We start from the raw sequence: 15,946 nt of genomic DNA on the forward strand, positions 1-15,946 counted from the left end.
ATTATGCATTCAAAAACCACGTTCGACTCCTGTACACATATTTTGGATTGTGAATATTAAAATGAAAGGAAAACAACCAATTAAACATCTTGCAATGGTGCAAAAAAAACTTGGTAGGAGCCTAACTACATAAAATACTAAGAGATAAAAGGGCCACCACTTCCACAATTAAAACTCTCCATCAGTAGTAATTTTATTTTATTTTATTTTATAAATTTAAAAAAAAAAAAACATAGTCCACCCCCAGTATTTGCAGAGGTTAGGGACCACAACCACTTGCAAATTGTTGAAATTTGCAAATTCTGAAGGCTTCCTCTACTAACACTTGCATTTGCATATTTTACGAGTTTAAACACCAAATATATCTTATTATGCATTAATATGCACAGTCACAGTCTTCCTCATCAGCAGCAAGGAAATTAAATGGCGCTCCAGGACTGGCCACTTTGCAAATACCGTCCAATAGCTTGTAAAGGAGCACCGGGCATCGGTATCTCAGCTTCATAAGCAGAATTAGAATATTTTTGATATGTGAATACTGAACTGAGGACAGACGGGATTCCAGTGTGCCATCTCTCTCCCAGTGTGGTGGAAAAACCACCTAATGTCTTTGTCCAACCCTGATCGTCTCCATTCCTGTAGTTTTAATATAATTACTGCTCAGACTGTAGGCATGTTTTTTTTTTTTTCTTGAAGCGTAGACGCCACAGGGAATCAGTAGCTTTATTTTGTAGGGTTTGTTGCCACTGTAAGTGTCGATCATTTTCTCTAGAAGTGCCAGTAGTCGTGAAGGGTGTTGCATGATGCATTCTCCAACTAAACAAATTGGTTAAGGTAGCTCTAATTTTTCATCATCTGATATGAGGAGTGTTTGCTAAAACGATTCTAAACGCAGCTGGTTGAATGAACGAGTTGGAAAAACCTAAATTGTGCTTCGGGTTTCCGAAAGATGAGTCGGGGAACCAAACATATGGTCTCATCCTTAATCAAATTGCTTTCCAAATCAGAATCGTCACCAGATCCCTCCATCCGCTCCATTTCAAATCAGAGAAGGAAAGTATGGAAGGTCAGAGAAGCAGCGGTGGGAAACGCTGAAATGAGAACACATCTGTGTTTCAGTGCTGGCTTTTTTTTTTTTTTTTTTTTTTTTTGTATGCATGTGTGGAAGGGTTCAAAATGGAGCATATCCTTGGGCTCCTTTTGAACTGGCAGGAATTTGAGGGGAGACGGCTAAATGTCCAGCTTCCATTTAGCCTTTTATGATTCGGCTCCGTCATCGATCTAACAGACGTTTCTTTTTTTTCGAGGCCAAAGAAGTCCTTGAGCGAGCTAAAAAGCTGTTTGTTACTTCGGTAGAAACTCGGGGGGGAAGATTCCCAACAGTTTCCTGGCTCCCAGATTCAAATTGTAGCCCGGGGCATCCTGGCCCAAGTTCATAACTAGCCCACCGATCATAATCGCTGCAAAATACATCAGGTTTCAGCGCAAACCCCTCGGTTTCACGCTGTTTAAACACCAGAGGATATAAACTTAACTATACATCCTGGTCGCTGACGGCATCCTAAACGTTTACATCCCGTGCATATACTTTTATGGCTGCCATGACGGTGATGAGACAGGGGGAGAAATTCATGATTGTGTGTGTTCGTGTGGAATATGTGGCGAGAGCTTAGTTATTTTTGGTCAGGGGAGGAGAGGAGCCGTGACGGCGTGTGGTCTTAAAACAGAGGGGCCACTCTTCGCCGTGGACAGGAGGAGTTATGAGGAGAGGAGAGGAGCTGGGTGGGGGCGTGGGGGGTGAGGAACAGTTCACTGTGGATGGCTTGTTTCCCTGCAGGCAGTTGTTGGATTACAGTTGGGCTTAATTAAATCTCCAAAACATGCATCATTAAATCCCTCTGGACCTAAACTCACTTTACACGTTGATCAATGTGCTTTGATTTAGATGCAATCTCCCATTAGCCCTCAGTATTGGGGTATAGTGTTGATTTTCTCTCTGCAACTGCAGATTAATCGCTCTGCCTTTCATCCGTGTTGCAGTCTAAACGAACGAGCCCATCTGCTGACAAGAGTATTTAGGAAAACGCCTTCGAGTGTCGGACGCTCCAACTCGGTGCAGCAGACGGTGTCACGTGAGTTTCCTTAAACACAGTAGAGCCTCGCAAAAGTATTCGCACCCTTTGAACTCTTAAGTTTTGTCGCCTTACAGCCTCCATCTTCTGTTTGTCAGAGAATAGATCAACAAATATGAGCAGATAATTGTGAAAAGGAAGGAAAGCAAAATGTGTTCAAACAGCATGATGGGGGTGGGCAGTTTCAGCTTTCCTCCTTTATATATTCTTATATTTCCAGATGAGCTGAATTTAAACTGAGCTTAAAACACAGGTGAACTCAATTTAATAATTTATTGACTTCTGGAGGTAACTGGTTGCACTTGATTTTATTTGTGGTTATTAGATTAATGGAGGCTAAATAGAAATGCTCTGTTTATTTCAATAAAAAAGAACTGAACATTATGTCTTCTTTCACAACAGTGCTCCACTGTTGAATTATATTAAAGATTTTAACTCCAATGTGACAAAATGCGAAAAAGTTCAAGCTTTGTGAATACTTTTTTGAGTCTGGTAAACGCTCTGGACAGAATGAAACCAGTTATTCTGAGAAGAAGACCAATGTTGAGTTAAGAGAAATTTGAAAAAATTACCTATTTTTTTTTTGTATCTTTTATAAAAATTGGATCTAGAATGTTGAAAGAATGAGATAATCCAAATTTAAAGCCTTTTAGATACATTTTGCGGTACATGAAGTGATCCAAAAGGTCAAAATGGTTATTGTGGAAAATACAAACGGCATTTTAAAAAAATGGATAATTAAAGACTCACAGTGAGATAAGCTGCTCCTGCGTGAGTGTAAAAATGTAAACATTTCTCCTGTTTTGTCCTTTTTCAGATGGTTATGCTTTCTCTCAGGAAGAGCACGGCGTGGTGTCCCAGTCCCAGGTCGTTCGGTCCTACGACACCACCCGCCAGCGCCCCAGCCTCTAGCCGCCTCCGCCCGCCCCGAATGAGGCGTTGGCTCAACGTAGCAATCGTTGTCATGACGACAGCCAGATGAACTTCAGAGCCACACTCTGACCGGCCTCTGCCGTGGCTTTACCAAGACAGTGACGTGACCTCACCGTCACTCGGTGATGGGAGGGTCACGGTCGGGTGGGGAGGGGCCGTGTCCGGTGTTTGGAGGACGGGACCAGGCTAATTACTGAACAAACTCCTAACAAAAAAAAAGCTGCACAGGCATGAGCAAACCATATCCCAGACATGCCAAGTCGAACTCAAAGACTTGTACCTGTATACACCTCAGATCGTATCACGCCGCTGCGCGTCAACGTGTGTGTGTGTGTGTGTGCGTGCGTGCGTGTGCCTGTTTCTGTTCGTTTGCGTCTGCCTGTGCATGTTCGTCTGCACACCGCGGCGCTGTGCGTGTGTGCATGTGTTGTCTATGTGTGTCGCTTCCACGGTTTCCGCTCGTCTCCAGCAAGGAGGATTCGGCACACCTGTCGTCACGCAACGAAGCGGAGACGGATGTCAAAATGATGGAGTGCGGGCTAAATTCCTCAGAAAGGACAGAAGGGAGCTCTGCACCACAGCTACACACCCGGTTTTGGCTCCATGGCAGCACCAGGCTTCACTGCCAAACACCACAGAGGTGCAGCTGAGGCAGAACGCTCCACCTTAAAACTTGGACCACCACCGTGCTGCAACACCCCTCTGAGACCTCCTCTTGTTTATTTCTTCCTTGCTCTTATCTCCGCATCTCATTGCATTTCTGCAGCCGCCATGTTCATTTTCCTCTGGACAGTTTTTAGGTCTGTTTGCACTCGTCTAACGCCGTCAGCTGACGTAGAAGCAGCATGCCCGTTTTTAACGCTTCCCCTTCAAGTTCTGTTGGGATATCTGTTCTTAACTAAACACTTTATTTTTGTTTTATTTTTTAAGATTAAAGTGGACATTCATGTGTATGTGTTTATATATATTTTTTTCTTTCTTTTTGATGTATGTTTTTGTACTCATAAGTGGGGGAAGACCCGTTAATACCCGAAGGAATATTTTACTTGAACTACTACTAATAGGCGTCCAAAAATGGCGAGGGGATTGGATTGAGGACGCTTGCATGAGTCATGTGTTTCTCTGCGCTGTCTGAATGTCCATTGTCTGTGTGCTCTGTGTCGAGGACACTGCTTCAGGAATGCAAGATTGAAGGGTTTGTATTGGTGGGTTGTGGAGCGGGTGGGGCCGGGGGGGGAGATGTCCATCCAAGTCCTAATCATTAAATCTAATCAATCCATGACCCGAGCTCATGTCTTTGTGTTTCCACTGCTGGTTGAAAGGTTTCAGAGTCCAGCTGTAGCTCCAGGGAAGCTTCAGAAGTTTGGTTTATGTTTCAGACTGAAAGTGTGTGTGTGTGTGTGTAGACCACGAGGGTTTGACATGAGATACGCGCAGTGTTGAGTACATTTACCCTGATGAGGATGTAAACAAAAGCCTCAACTACACTTTTGGAAAACCTTTAATTTGAGTATACTATTTTAGTCCAGGTTATTTGAACTAAACTAATTTTAGCACGATCACTGACGTAACGGTTATTGGTGCCTGTAACAGTTACCATGAAATAAAGAGGATCTGCATTCGACAGACCAGCCGCTTCTGGAATAGTGAAGAAAGCCACAGCAAATGTCAGGTGGAGCTGGAACAACCAAAATTACATTTTTGCCCTTCACTCAAAGCTACATGTGCCGCTGACTAGACCATCGCAAATGCATGATGCTACCAACACCATATTTTGCCACAAGAACTGAGCTTTTCTGTAGTGATAAACCCAGGGCTCTCCTGGAGAAAACCTGCTGGAGGCTTTAAGAGTTCACTGGGTTGAAGGCTCACCATCCAGCAGGATGCAGACAGCTACAACTGAATGGTTTAGATTAAATAATCACTGCTTTCACAGATACTCGCTGATCAATCTGACCTCAGACTGGGGCGATGTTTGGTTTTTCCTCAAAGGAGTGGCCTCAGAAGAAATCTGTGAGTGTCCTGGAGAGGCCTGCAGAGTCCGGACTTTAACCTGACTGAAAATCTCAACATAAATCATCTTGAAAACGTTTGAGATGAGCTGAAGAGGAACGACCATAAAGGTTGAGCCAAGAGAATAGACGACCTGGAGATCTGGTCAAAGATCCCTCACTCTCTCTCTCTGTGTGTGTATGTGTGCTCCAACCTTCTGAAATGTTCCACAGAAAATACCGTCCTATTGGCAAAAGAAGCTTTTTAAACTGTATTAATAGCAGGGGTGCCAATAAATGCGGCCAGAATCAAAGTTCTCCCACACTTCACCATTAAGCTCAGGAGAGTCCTCGCAGACGGATCATCAGGAGGCCTCCCCACCCCCTCCCCCCCTCTCTCTCAGCTGGAGATCCTGTTCCCACCCACCTTCCTGGATGTGGCCCGGCCAAAACCAACCACAGCTGCTGCTGGGTGGAGAATCCATCTTTGGCAGGAAGAAATCCGTTTGGTTCTTTCAGTTCCCCTCCAGTGGCTCGTTCCACTTTATGCTCTTATTTCTGGAACCCGGACTTTGAAGCGTTCACGTTTAAAGTTTCTTTGTGCTTCGAGTGCTGTGGGAAGCAGACTTGTCTGCGAGTGTGCGTCTTGTACTTCTTTGTTTGGCTGTTTTTAAAAGGGATTAAGTCGGCTCTTAAGCCACCAAAGTGTCTTTGTTCGAGAGTCGCTTGTTCATCTGTCTCAACAAACCGCTGCGACACAAACTCTCATCAGACCACATTCTGTTTCAAAATGTTTATTTTTTCAAACTTATATCAAAGTGTCATCTCCCCCCGCTTTATAAATTGTTTCAGAGGGAGCGATAATGAATCCACGGTTTGTCTCACACAAGCTGCCCCACTAAATCTCATAGTGTGCTTGGACTAGAGAGGAGATGCACAAACATGCCATGCTTGGAGTAGCTGCATGTTCTCATCAAGTGCATGTTCCTCAGCTGTGCAACATTCCACCGAATGACTGGAAATTAAGCAAGTTTTGTTTGTTTTTCCTAACCCACAGCCAATAACTGCTACTTTCGTGACTTTTTAAAGTGGAAAACTGTGACTCAAACCTGGCCTGACTCTCTACGGCTGCAAGTTCACTGAACTGTGCAGCGTTTGTCACACACACACACACACACACACACACACACTCCTCTCACCAGTGTTGGTTCTTAAATGCGATACAACTCAGTTGAGTTCTGGTTTTATCTGGTGCTTCTGCGCCCAACCTTTCTAATGCCTCCCTGGGCAGTTGCCCATGTAGCCCATATCAAAAGCCACATCTGCCTCTCAGAGGAAATAATTGATGGGGTTAGACTTTTAGATTCCTTGCTGGGTATTTGCACTCTTGTTCGTGTCACAGTAACACTTCCAGGGAACATTAACCACCAGCCTTCTGTGAATACTGCCATATAGTTGGGGGTGGGGGGGGAAGTGGTAGAGGTTTGTGAGAGCGTTTCCGCTCGGGGGCTGTTTTTTCTTTCTGGGTGGTGGGCAAAAGGCCTTGTGGGGGAACTGGTATAGTTGGGTGGAGCGTCACAGTCTGCGTCCCGTGTTCACTTCATTAGATGTTAAATGGTCTGCTGGGAGATTGCAACAGCCTTACACATCACACCACCTGCATTTCCCATTACACCCGGTTCACTCAGAGCTGCTCGCACAAGACCACATCCGTCCACGCTTCGTGCTCACACTGAACGTCTGTCCACATGCTTTCTCTCATCACGCTTTCAACACAAACAAAACTGTACCATATTGTGTAAACTCGCTCGCATTTTATTCGCGGCCACAGATGTGCACGGTGCCTTAAACGAAACATGTGGTCCTGTTCTTTTTCTGCTCGGAGATCCATTTTTTTTTTGGTTTTTCATGCTATAAATCAAAACAGTCGTCACTCATTCCTGCACATATAAGCCAGCAAATCTCTTTTCACGCTTTTCGCGTAGGGGTCCGTGTGCACAAGAAACGCACGCGGCTCCGATTCGAGCTGCGTGCGTTTTACTGCATTGAACTGCGCGTCGTTATCCACCTGGCCCGTGGTAAACCCTAAAACATTCAGTTTTGCAGAGAGTTGTTTATGGATCCATAAACCCCCATCACGGGTTGAGCTGAGCTCGGTGACACTTTGCCAAGAGATCATATGAAACGCCAACACACAATAGCAGGGCAGGTCCAGACTGGGAACAGCTTAAGAAGTCCTTCATGTGAGTCCGGACTCCTTGATTTCTTTTCTTTTTCTTTTTCTTTTTGTTGTTTTCTCCACTTTGGAAGTGAGCCCAGACGTCCCTGCTCCAACAAAATCCAGAGTGGTCTGCAAGTAAGCCACCCTCCCCCGGCCCGCCTCACCTCCATCCTCATCACACGGTTACTGGAGGTCCTTTATTGTCACTGGTGCCGCTGGATCCCGCTGTCGGAGGAGGACAGGGGGACTGGAGGGGTCTGTATGCCCCCTGACTGTGGTCCAAAAAGGCCGCCGTCGGGGACACGGGGTGGGCGTAGCCGATGTACTGTGGGTGCATGAACTGTGACTGGTGGGACATGATCTGGGTGGCCTGCTGGCAGTTGAGAACTGAGAAGTTGGTGGGCATGTTGACGAAGACGCTGGCGTCCGGGGGCAGACAGCAGGAGGCCTGAGCCCGCATTAGCGGAGCGGGACCGGCGCGGGCCCCGGCGGGCGGAGCCGACGAGCTGGACGAGGTGGCCGTGCTGGACTGCCGGGACGAGGAGCCCCTGGAGCTGCTCGCCATCATGGGAATGGTTTCCAGGAGGCGGCCGCCGGCGCTTCCGCTTCCCGAGGCGCCGGCCGAGGAGAGCTCCTGCTTCGGCCGGAGGCAGCGGCAGCAGCACACGGCGACGACGGAGCCCACCAGGATGAAGGCCACAAACACGGATCCCACGATCAGGAAGGGCACATAGATCGGCACTGAAAGGAGGAGACACGGGGATCGTTAATCAAGAGTTTTCAAGTGTTTCAGCTGGCTTCTAGTAACATTTAAAGCATTTTCATGTTACTGCCGCAGACGTCAGAGTATTTCATGTGAAAGACCAACACGAAGCACACATTTATAAAGTATAAGGAAAGCAATGCATGCTTTTCAATTATTTTTTGTGTTTTGCTTAGAAAAATCTGAAAAGTGTGGTGTGTATTTTTATTCAGCTTTCTGGGTCAATACTCGTCTTTGGGGTATGTCTCTACCAGCTTTGCTAATCTGGAGACCGGTCTTTATAACACAGCTCAGTCTCCATTAGTCTGGATGGAATGCTGCTTTTCTCCACTGAATTCGGGCTTTGACTAAGCCATTCTAACTCATGAATATTTTACATCCAACATGTTCTATTGAATCTCTGACTCTGGTTTTCGGCCTCTATTTCGGTCCATTTCACTCATTGCTGATGAAAAGGCATTCCCTCAACATGGCTATGCCACCACCGAGCTTCAGTGTGGGACTGGTGGAAGTCTATTTGCCGGCATCAGTATTTAAGAAAGCACCTTTGAGTGTCGGATGGTCCAACTGAGTTCAGCAGACAGTGTCTTTTGAGTGTCCTCAAAGAAAAAAGTTTGAACAAAGTCCTGCTATTCAGGCCTTTACAAAAGCATTCGCACTGTTTGAACTCGTTTTAAAATTTTTGCCACATAACAGCCGCCATCTTCATTGGAAATTTAGCACAACAATGAAAATGATGCATAGTTTTCTACATTTTTTGATGAAATAATCTGACATATCAACCGGAGTCATTCACAAAGCATGATGACACTGCCACCATATTTCACTATGGCGATATATGGTGTTAGTTTTTCTCTTTTCATCACATTTTGCATACAAGTCAGGCTTTTGACCAGAGAACTTTCTGCCACATGTTTTCTGTGTGACCTCTAAGCAAAACCGTGGATTTTATTTTTGAGACTTTTCCACAAAGGCCATAAAGTTGTGGATCTTTGCTGCTCCTCCACAGCTGCCATGAGTCCCTCCTCTTGTAGTTTATGTGCCTCATGCTCATATAGGCCTACTTTCTATTTTCGCATGATGGATGTAACGATACAGTCCAGAAGTTTAAATATATTACGACAGTATTTTATAACCTCATCCTTCTTCAGACGTTGCCACAACTTTATCCCTGAGCGGTCTGCCTCGTTCTTTGGGCTTTGAAAACATGCGCGTAAGGTTTTTTGAGGTTGTGACTTGACAAAATGTGGGAAAGGTTTAAGGAGCGTGAAAACTTTTGTAAAGGTAGTAAAACGACAGACTGGACAAGGCAAGTGTTTGTTGCAGATTAAAAGACAGAGAGCTATTGGGGTCCCCAGGGTTTCTCAGGCTCTCATTAGCAGTTATTAACTTTGTTTTGATCTGTTTTAATCCTCCACGCCCTGCTGTGTCCTCGGCCTCCTTCACCCCACAGGCTTCAGTGTGTGTGTGTGTGTGTGTGTGTGTGTGTTGGACTGGGTAATGTTCTAAAACCCAGCTGCCAGTGGATATTTGTGACCCCTCTTTTTCCTCAGCTATTTATGACTAAGCTTATGAAAATAAGTTACTGTAGCTGAACTGTAGCACTTGGCATCAGTTTAAAGAAAGGCTTTAAAGTGGACTGATTTAATGTTGCATTGAGAAGTTATTCCACTCTGTAAATCAGAGGACTAAGCCGGTTCCTTCTCACTGACCTTCCTGAGTTTCTTTTTTCTTTTTTTTAAGTTAAAACAGCAAATCATGCTCGCAGCTTTCACAGCTCCGCCAATCGGAGTCCGCTGTTGAACATGTAAAGTCTTGACAGTTTTACATGCGAAAACCTCACTTTTAGAGTGTTAATGTGTTAGGAGAGCAGGAAGCGCTCCAGGAACAACTTTGGAACCTGATCAGCGGGAGCGTTCCAGTTTTTTGCCAAATGGGGAAAGTGCAGAGAGAGCGAATTTTGCCCAGACGGCATATAACATGATGTCACTCACGAGGTGTTTCCTGCACCCATTCATTCCCTCCAAACACAATAACGTCCATGTGACATTTAAAGTGATTAATTTAGTCTTATTGTTCCCACAGGGTGTAGCTGAGCGTTGTTAGGAGGTGGAACTGTGGGCCAGACAGAGAGAGAGGGAGAAAGGTGGCAGCCTGCTCCAGTTTCCTTTTGTCTCTGGGCTCTTTTGAAATGCAACCGTTTGACTTTTTCAGAATGCTCATCAAAAGTCGCAGGGCATTAAAAGGATTACAGCATGATACTTTTCCAGAGAGGGAGGGAGGATCGCGGGAACATGAAGAAAACCCGGACCTTGACCCGTTTGTAGTTGGTGGTGTCGCACCTCGCCTCTCGCCTCCGAGCCTCGCAGCAGAGATATCTCTGAGAGTCTTTCCTTCCCTGCAGTAACACAGCTTCGGTTTCAACATTTCTGCCTCCGTGCTTCAGAACTTTTTTTGTGTGTGTGCGTGTGTGTGTGTGTGTGTGTGTGTGATTTCATCCCTTCTTGCAGATCTGCCTTTTCTAAAATCACCTTTTAAATCAATGGTGGAGGAGGAAAAAAAGTCGAGCTTCGAGGTTTACTTGCTCAATCGCACAGAAAATACAGTCTGGCACTTTAGTAAAAAATGCAAACAAAACCAACTCAAGCCCCCTCACAACTGGAGAGGTGGGCGAACAAAATATTATACCTATATCACAAATCTACTTCAAATTAATGTTTTATATCCTCATTCCCTTGTGCTTTTGTGTAAATTTTTTTTTAATCTTTTGTCACGCTACAATGATAGCCTTTTAGAGTTGTATTAAAATTTGACCCTTTTAAATAAAGAAAATCTGAAAATGTGTCCTTAAACACCATCATGGAGACCAAGCAACACAGCAGAAAGGCCAGGAATGGGAGCATTGTTCAATCCGTCGTCAGAACGACACAAGGTCAAACCTAACGAGACGTGAACATTCACCTAAAGTGAGAAAAGCAAAAGTCAGAGAAGCACCCAAGAGATCTGTGGTAGATCTGGAGGAGATGCATAGATCCACAGCTCAGGTGCGAGAATATTTTCTACATATCCGGATTTTGCGAAAACATTCCAATTGAGATCAAAACAGAACTTTTAAGTTATTTTTAAGACTGTGGTGTCCGAAAGCTAACACTGCACATCGGCAAAAGCAGAAAACCATGTGTTGTTCTCCTGTCGTCTCACAATTTCACACTAAATTGTGCTGGTCAGTCACATGAATCATAACAGTGGAAAAGTGGAGGCATGGAAACCTTTCCAAGCCACCACGTAGCAGCTCTGAACTTTATTATCCAACGGAAGCGAAAGTTTTGATTTAAAATCTGACTTAGATCTACATTTAAATGCTTTAATGTCCCATGTGTTGAAGGAGCTGAAGTGTGAGACAGTTGTTGTGTTTCTAGTGTAAATTCAGATTCCCTGAATCCTACCTTCATGCTTAGAGTGAAGCATGAAGGTAGCAAGCAAAAAAAAAAAAAAGAAGAAGCAAGAATCGGTTTTCACGCACATGACGGTCGAAGCTCCCCCCCATTGTTTTCTGTCACTCGTCCACACCTGTTGCTGCCGCTGAGCTGTGGCAGCCACGCTGCAGTTAAAAGCCCCCTCCCCACCACCGACCCCCCTCCACCTTTAAGCTCTTGTTTGGAGCAGAGTCTGTTTGAGGCTGGCCGGCCGGCCGGCCTCTGCCTCCTCGGGCCATCCCGCGGGGGTTCTCTTGTTCCTAAATACCACATGTTCCCTCATGTTGAGCACATTAATAATTTCCTGCCACTGTATCATTCTGGAATGATGAATAGGCCACAAGCGAGTGAAAAATGTGCAAAAAGCGCAAAGTGAACAAGGTTTTCCTGTTTGAAAAAAAAAAAAAAAGTTCTCTCTGTGCTTGGTGAGAAAAATCAACCACTTTGAGGTAATTCTGGCAGGAGGCCATAGACCGGAATGTATGTTCCTCTTCCTGCAGTGATAACGTATGGAAGTTGCAAATGACGGGTTACACTGTAGCTAGAAGACCAAGGACGAAAACAAAAAGTACGTCTTTTCTGTCTTGCTTCTTGGTGCCTTCTTGTGGCAAAATGCAAGTTCAAAGACTTGATGAAAGATTACCTCATGGGAATGTTGGTAACGAGGAATGAGTTTGTTTTGTCAACAAATCACCAACATAAGCTGAAAACTACAGGTTGAGCTGTTGTTTTTGGTAATTATTCCTCCCTGGATGTCAGGAGATTCCCCTCGGAGCGAATCTCCTAAAGCCCACAGACACCAGAAAGACTGCAGCAGTAGGTGGGAGGTGGGTTGTTGAACAGGAAAATAACATGATTTGAGTTTTTCTTTTTCTTTCTTCTTCCTTTATGAACAGTGCTGTCAGCACCCAGGGCAAGCCACTCTCCAAGATCCGGTCAAGTCCAAATTTGATCCCCGTGGGGACAGCGTGATTCGAGCCTGGCCCTGCTCTGCACTGTTACAGAACAAACACGGCTATTTATAAAGTGCAGCGGCATGGCACAATTTGCCATTTGTGAGGGCTGTTAACTGGTTTTTGGAGGAGTCTGCTGTCTCCTGTTGCAGCTGTCGCAACAGATGAGTCCTTTTTACAGAGAGCCATGGCTGCTGTACGCAATGCCGCGTTAGTGGCGCAGGGCAGGGAGGGGAAAACCGGAGCTTCACACTTTTCGGATTTTGAAGATCAAGTCCAAAACATCTGGAGCAGAGGCTTTTCATGATGTTGTCCAACCGACAATATCAAAATATTCGTATTAGGCTGGAATTATTTTTTTTTTGGATTAATATAATCCTAATTACGGGCAATAAGGCTTTCTGCCCAGAGGGACGCACCTCAGAGGGGAAGATAAGAGGCAAAAAAAAAAAAAAAAGAATTATCTATTGGAGATATGATGGTATGGAGAGCTAAAAGTACCACAATCCAATACATTAATACTTGCTCACATAAATGGCTCTTTATGTGATTATTTACATAGAGCTCTAATAAATAGCACCAATAAATAGAAAATGCTTATTTTAGCAATTATTTGAACGTAATAATGTTTTAAAAATATTTGAAACATTTAAATATTTCTGCATTTATTTGTTTGATATAGATACTTCATTTTTTGTTTTTAATTGTTGCATATTTATTAAATAATATTTTTCCAGTTCCTAGGTTTTGTTTGGTTTGGTTTTTAGAAGCAGCTCCACTGACAAGTGGGTCGCTTTTACTGGCATCCAGTCCTGCCATCATCACCACTGACTCACTTTACGGTAAAGCAGTTAATGAGTCAAACAGCCTCGTCTCAGAGCCCTAATTTCATGATTCTTTAGAGACTCTGAGAAAGTTCAAAATCCTCCTACGATTTAAGAACATGCTAAACTGACTTTTATACTCAATTTCCTTTGTTGAGTTTTAAGCATCCAGAAAAAAATGGTCGTGTTACTTGCTGTGAATGGGAATTGCTCTGCACGTTGAAGGGTGCAATAGTAGAAGTCATGGACTGTGGCTGGTTTTGACATAAGTGTTGGGGCTTTCTGCCCAGGGCTGCATGTTCAATGGGGCATAATAAAAATGCCAACTCTGCTTTCAGTAACATTTTTTGCTATTCAGAGAGAAGGATGCCTCCTATAGTTCATAGGTGTATGAAGACTTTATTGCTGGACACTAAGGGCAGCTATACTGATGTTGGTATCTGAATTACAGCCGATGATTTGGTGTTAAATTAAAAAGTTGTAGGGTCATTTCTTATGATTTCATTAGGATAGCCTAACATTGTGGCAAATGTGAAACACGCATATTGAAAGTGGTCAAGAATGAAGTGGATTATAGTAGATTGTTGGGGGCAAATGAAAGGGCTTGCCCGGGGCCACCATTCATGAAAGAACCGCCACTGGTTCCGCTTTCTTACCTGCGCGGGAGTCCTTGTCCTCTTTGCTCTCTGTTCCCGGTACCTCAGCCTGCTTGTCGTTCTCGCAGCTGCCCTGATCCAGCCGCGCGTCCGTGCTGGCGCAGCAATATCGCAGCTCGCACTTCCCGCAGCAGATGATCGCGTCCTCCGCGTCGATCTTCTCCGGGCACTGGAACCCGTCTTTCCACGCGCCCTGCGAGTCTCGCCACCCGTGACAGTATTCCCCGCTGGCCTTCACGTCTATAACGACCAAAAGCAGAGTCATCACCACGGAGACGGACATCGGGAAACCACCTCCACGCATTCTCAGCCACACGCCGGTGCGTTTGGATGCCTTTCAGTCTCCTTCGTCAAAGCCGGTGTAGCAGATGACGACGATGATGATGATGATGATGATTTGGGTCAGAGTGGAAAAAAGACCAGAGAGGATGAAGGAAGATAGTTGAGGAGCAATCACAGGTGGTCATTTGTTGAGAAAATCCCGTGCGTAAAAACACATCCAACGTCTCCAAAAGTAGGTTCCAAACTGCAGCCGGTGGTGCCTTAAGCATTAAATCTGGCCTAAAACGAGAGTTAAATTAATATCCCAGCGGTGGTAAATCCGACATGTATAAAAAAATGAATGGATTTTCCTTATTGGCACCGCAGTCCGGCTGTTCGTGTCTTCTCCCAGCTCCTGAGGCGACTTTCCTTATGAATGCAGGGGAACCAACACATGAACCCCGATCCGTGGGCGCACAGCTGCTGTCCCAGCCAGTCCCGTGCCTAAAGATGCATTTTCCAACTTTTCAGGCCTCCTCTGCATTGTTTAAAGTCAAAAGTCGGTCGGCTAAATCCGTACGTGGTGTGTGTGTGTGTGTGTGTGAGTATGTGTGTGTATGTGCTGCTGCTGCCTTACTGAACTGCGCTGGGCAGAGTCTGCCTTAGTTTTCGTAGGAGTGAGGGGGGCGTAAAAGAAGACAGATGCAAATGAAACACCTTTCGGATTCTTTGAATGAACCACGTCAAGTTAGAAACTGGTTCGCACAACTTCCTGTTTAGGACCTTCAAGTGCAGACGCAGACAGATTAATTACAGAACTGTAACGGAAAGTTTAGTGGAAGAAAAAATGTAGGAAAGATGTGAGTGAAAAAGTTGAGGCGAAGCATTCAACACAACTCCATGCACTGTTACTCCTTTATGCAGTATTTCATGCAAAATGAGCCCCAACTAAACACTCAGTGCAGATGTTGTAACATAGAAGCTTTTCTGTAGACCAATTTGTTAATCATTTTTAAAAATTATTATTTAATATTCTATGCCTCCTGAGAAACTGACTTTGGGTTTTCATTAGCTGTAAATCATGCATAGAATAACTAGTCCAGTATTTCCTAAGATGCATTTGTAAACTGAGCCGTGAGACGAATCTATAATTTAGCTGACAAGTCTGCTGCGTTAGATGCCTTGCAGTGTTTGGAAATATTTGCTCTACAGAAGCAGGCCAATGAGATATTCTTCCTGTTGCTTAATTGAAATTATGAAATTATTGAATTAATGTCATGGCTGGAGGAACAAGTGAAATTACAACTCCTGTTAATTAAAACAGGAGTTGCCATTTAGCTTTCTGTGTTATGAGGCACACAGAGAGCTAAATGTGCCTCATAACAAGTAACAAATGTAACGTATTTCTTATCTGCTGCATGCTCATTGCACAGTTCTTGGAATTTATTAAGGAGTAACAGACTAAAAAGGGTCTGAACACAAATGCACACATCACATACGCATGACATAAATGTTATTTTCTGCACCATTATGTAGTACTTCGCAGTGGCAGATTACATCAAAACTCAGAAGAATAAAAAAATGTTGTGGTTGATCAGAGAAAATTCAAAGAATTAAAACGTTTCAAGCCTTGGAATACAGAGTAGGAACGTCAGGTTATTTAATGCCACAACTCAGTTTTCAATTTAATTTAGAAAGGACTGTCTGGCAAGGAAATCCTAAATGAAAAAAAAAAA

The 15,946-nt window shown here is 44.4% G+C and overlaps 2 protein-coding genes across 12 annotated transcripts in view; one reads left to right on the forward strand and one right to left on the reverse strand.

Annotated features, from left to right (window-relative positions):
• Positions 1-4,016, forward strand: part of atp8a2 (ATPase phospholipid transporting 8A2) — a 61,192-nt gene extending 57,176 nt beyond the window's left edge. For 9 of the 11 annotated variants that reach the window (XM_015027726.1, XM_015027728.1, XM_015027729.1 and 6 more), the window contains 2 exons: positions 2,041-2,132; positions 2,950-4,016. In XM_015027726.1, coding sequence (XP_014883212.1) covers positions 2,041-2,132; positions 2,950-3,044 — 187 coding nt within the window. In that variant the 3' untranslated portion in view covers positions 3,045-4,016. Of the gene's footprint in view, positions 1-2,040; positions 2,133-2,949 lie in introns of those variants that run through there. The other 2 variants (XR_001424376.1, XM_015027727.1) reach the window with 2 other exon arrangements.
• Positions 4,017-5,834: 1,818 nt separating this feature from the next.
• shisa2b (shisa family member 2b) lies at positions 5,835-14,871 on the reverse strand. The gene is made up of 2 exons (XM_015027737.1): positions 13,950-14,871; positions 5,835-8,018 (listed from the first exon to the last, which is right to left on the reverse strand). Exons 1-2 carry the CDS (start codon positions 14,251-14,253, stop codon positions 7,453-7,455), a joined length of 870 nt encoding a protein of 289 aa, XP_014883223.1. The 5' UTR covers positions 14,254-14,871; the 3' UTR covers positions 5,835-7,452.
• Positions 14,872-15,946: the final 1,075 nt, after the last annotated feature.

Source organism: Poecilia latipinna, unplaced genomic scaffold (genome assembly GCF_001443285.1).
Source record: "Poecilia latipinna isolate Pla-1442-1.1 unplaced genomic scaffold, P_latipinna-1.0 Scaffold106, whole genome shotgun sequence".
In the NCBI taxonomy this organism is placed as follows: domain Eukaryota; kingdom Metazoa; phylum Chordata; class Actinopteri; order Cyprinodontiformes; family Poeciliidae; genus Poecilia; species Poecilia latipinna.

Coding starts and splice junctions, on each gene's coding strand:
- shisa2b (XM_015027737.1), bottom strand. CDS start 14,253: ATGCGTGGAGGTGGTTTCCCGATGTCCGTCTCCGTGGTGATGACTCTG. Junction 8,019..13,949: donor GGACAAGGACTCCCGCGCAG/GTAAGAAAGCGG, acceptor TCCTCCTTTCAG/TGCCGATCTATGTGCCCTTC.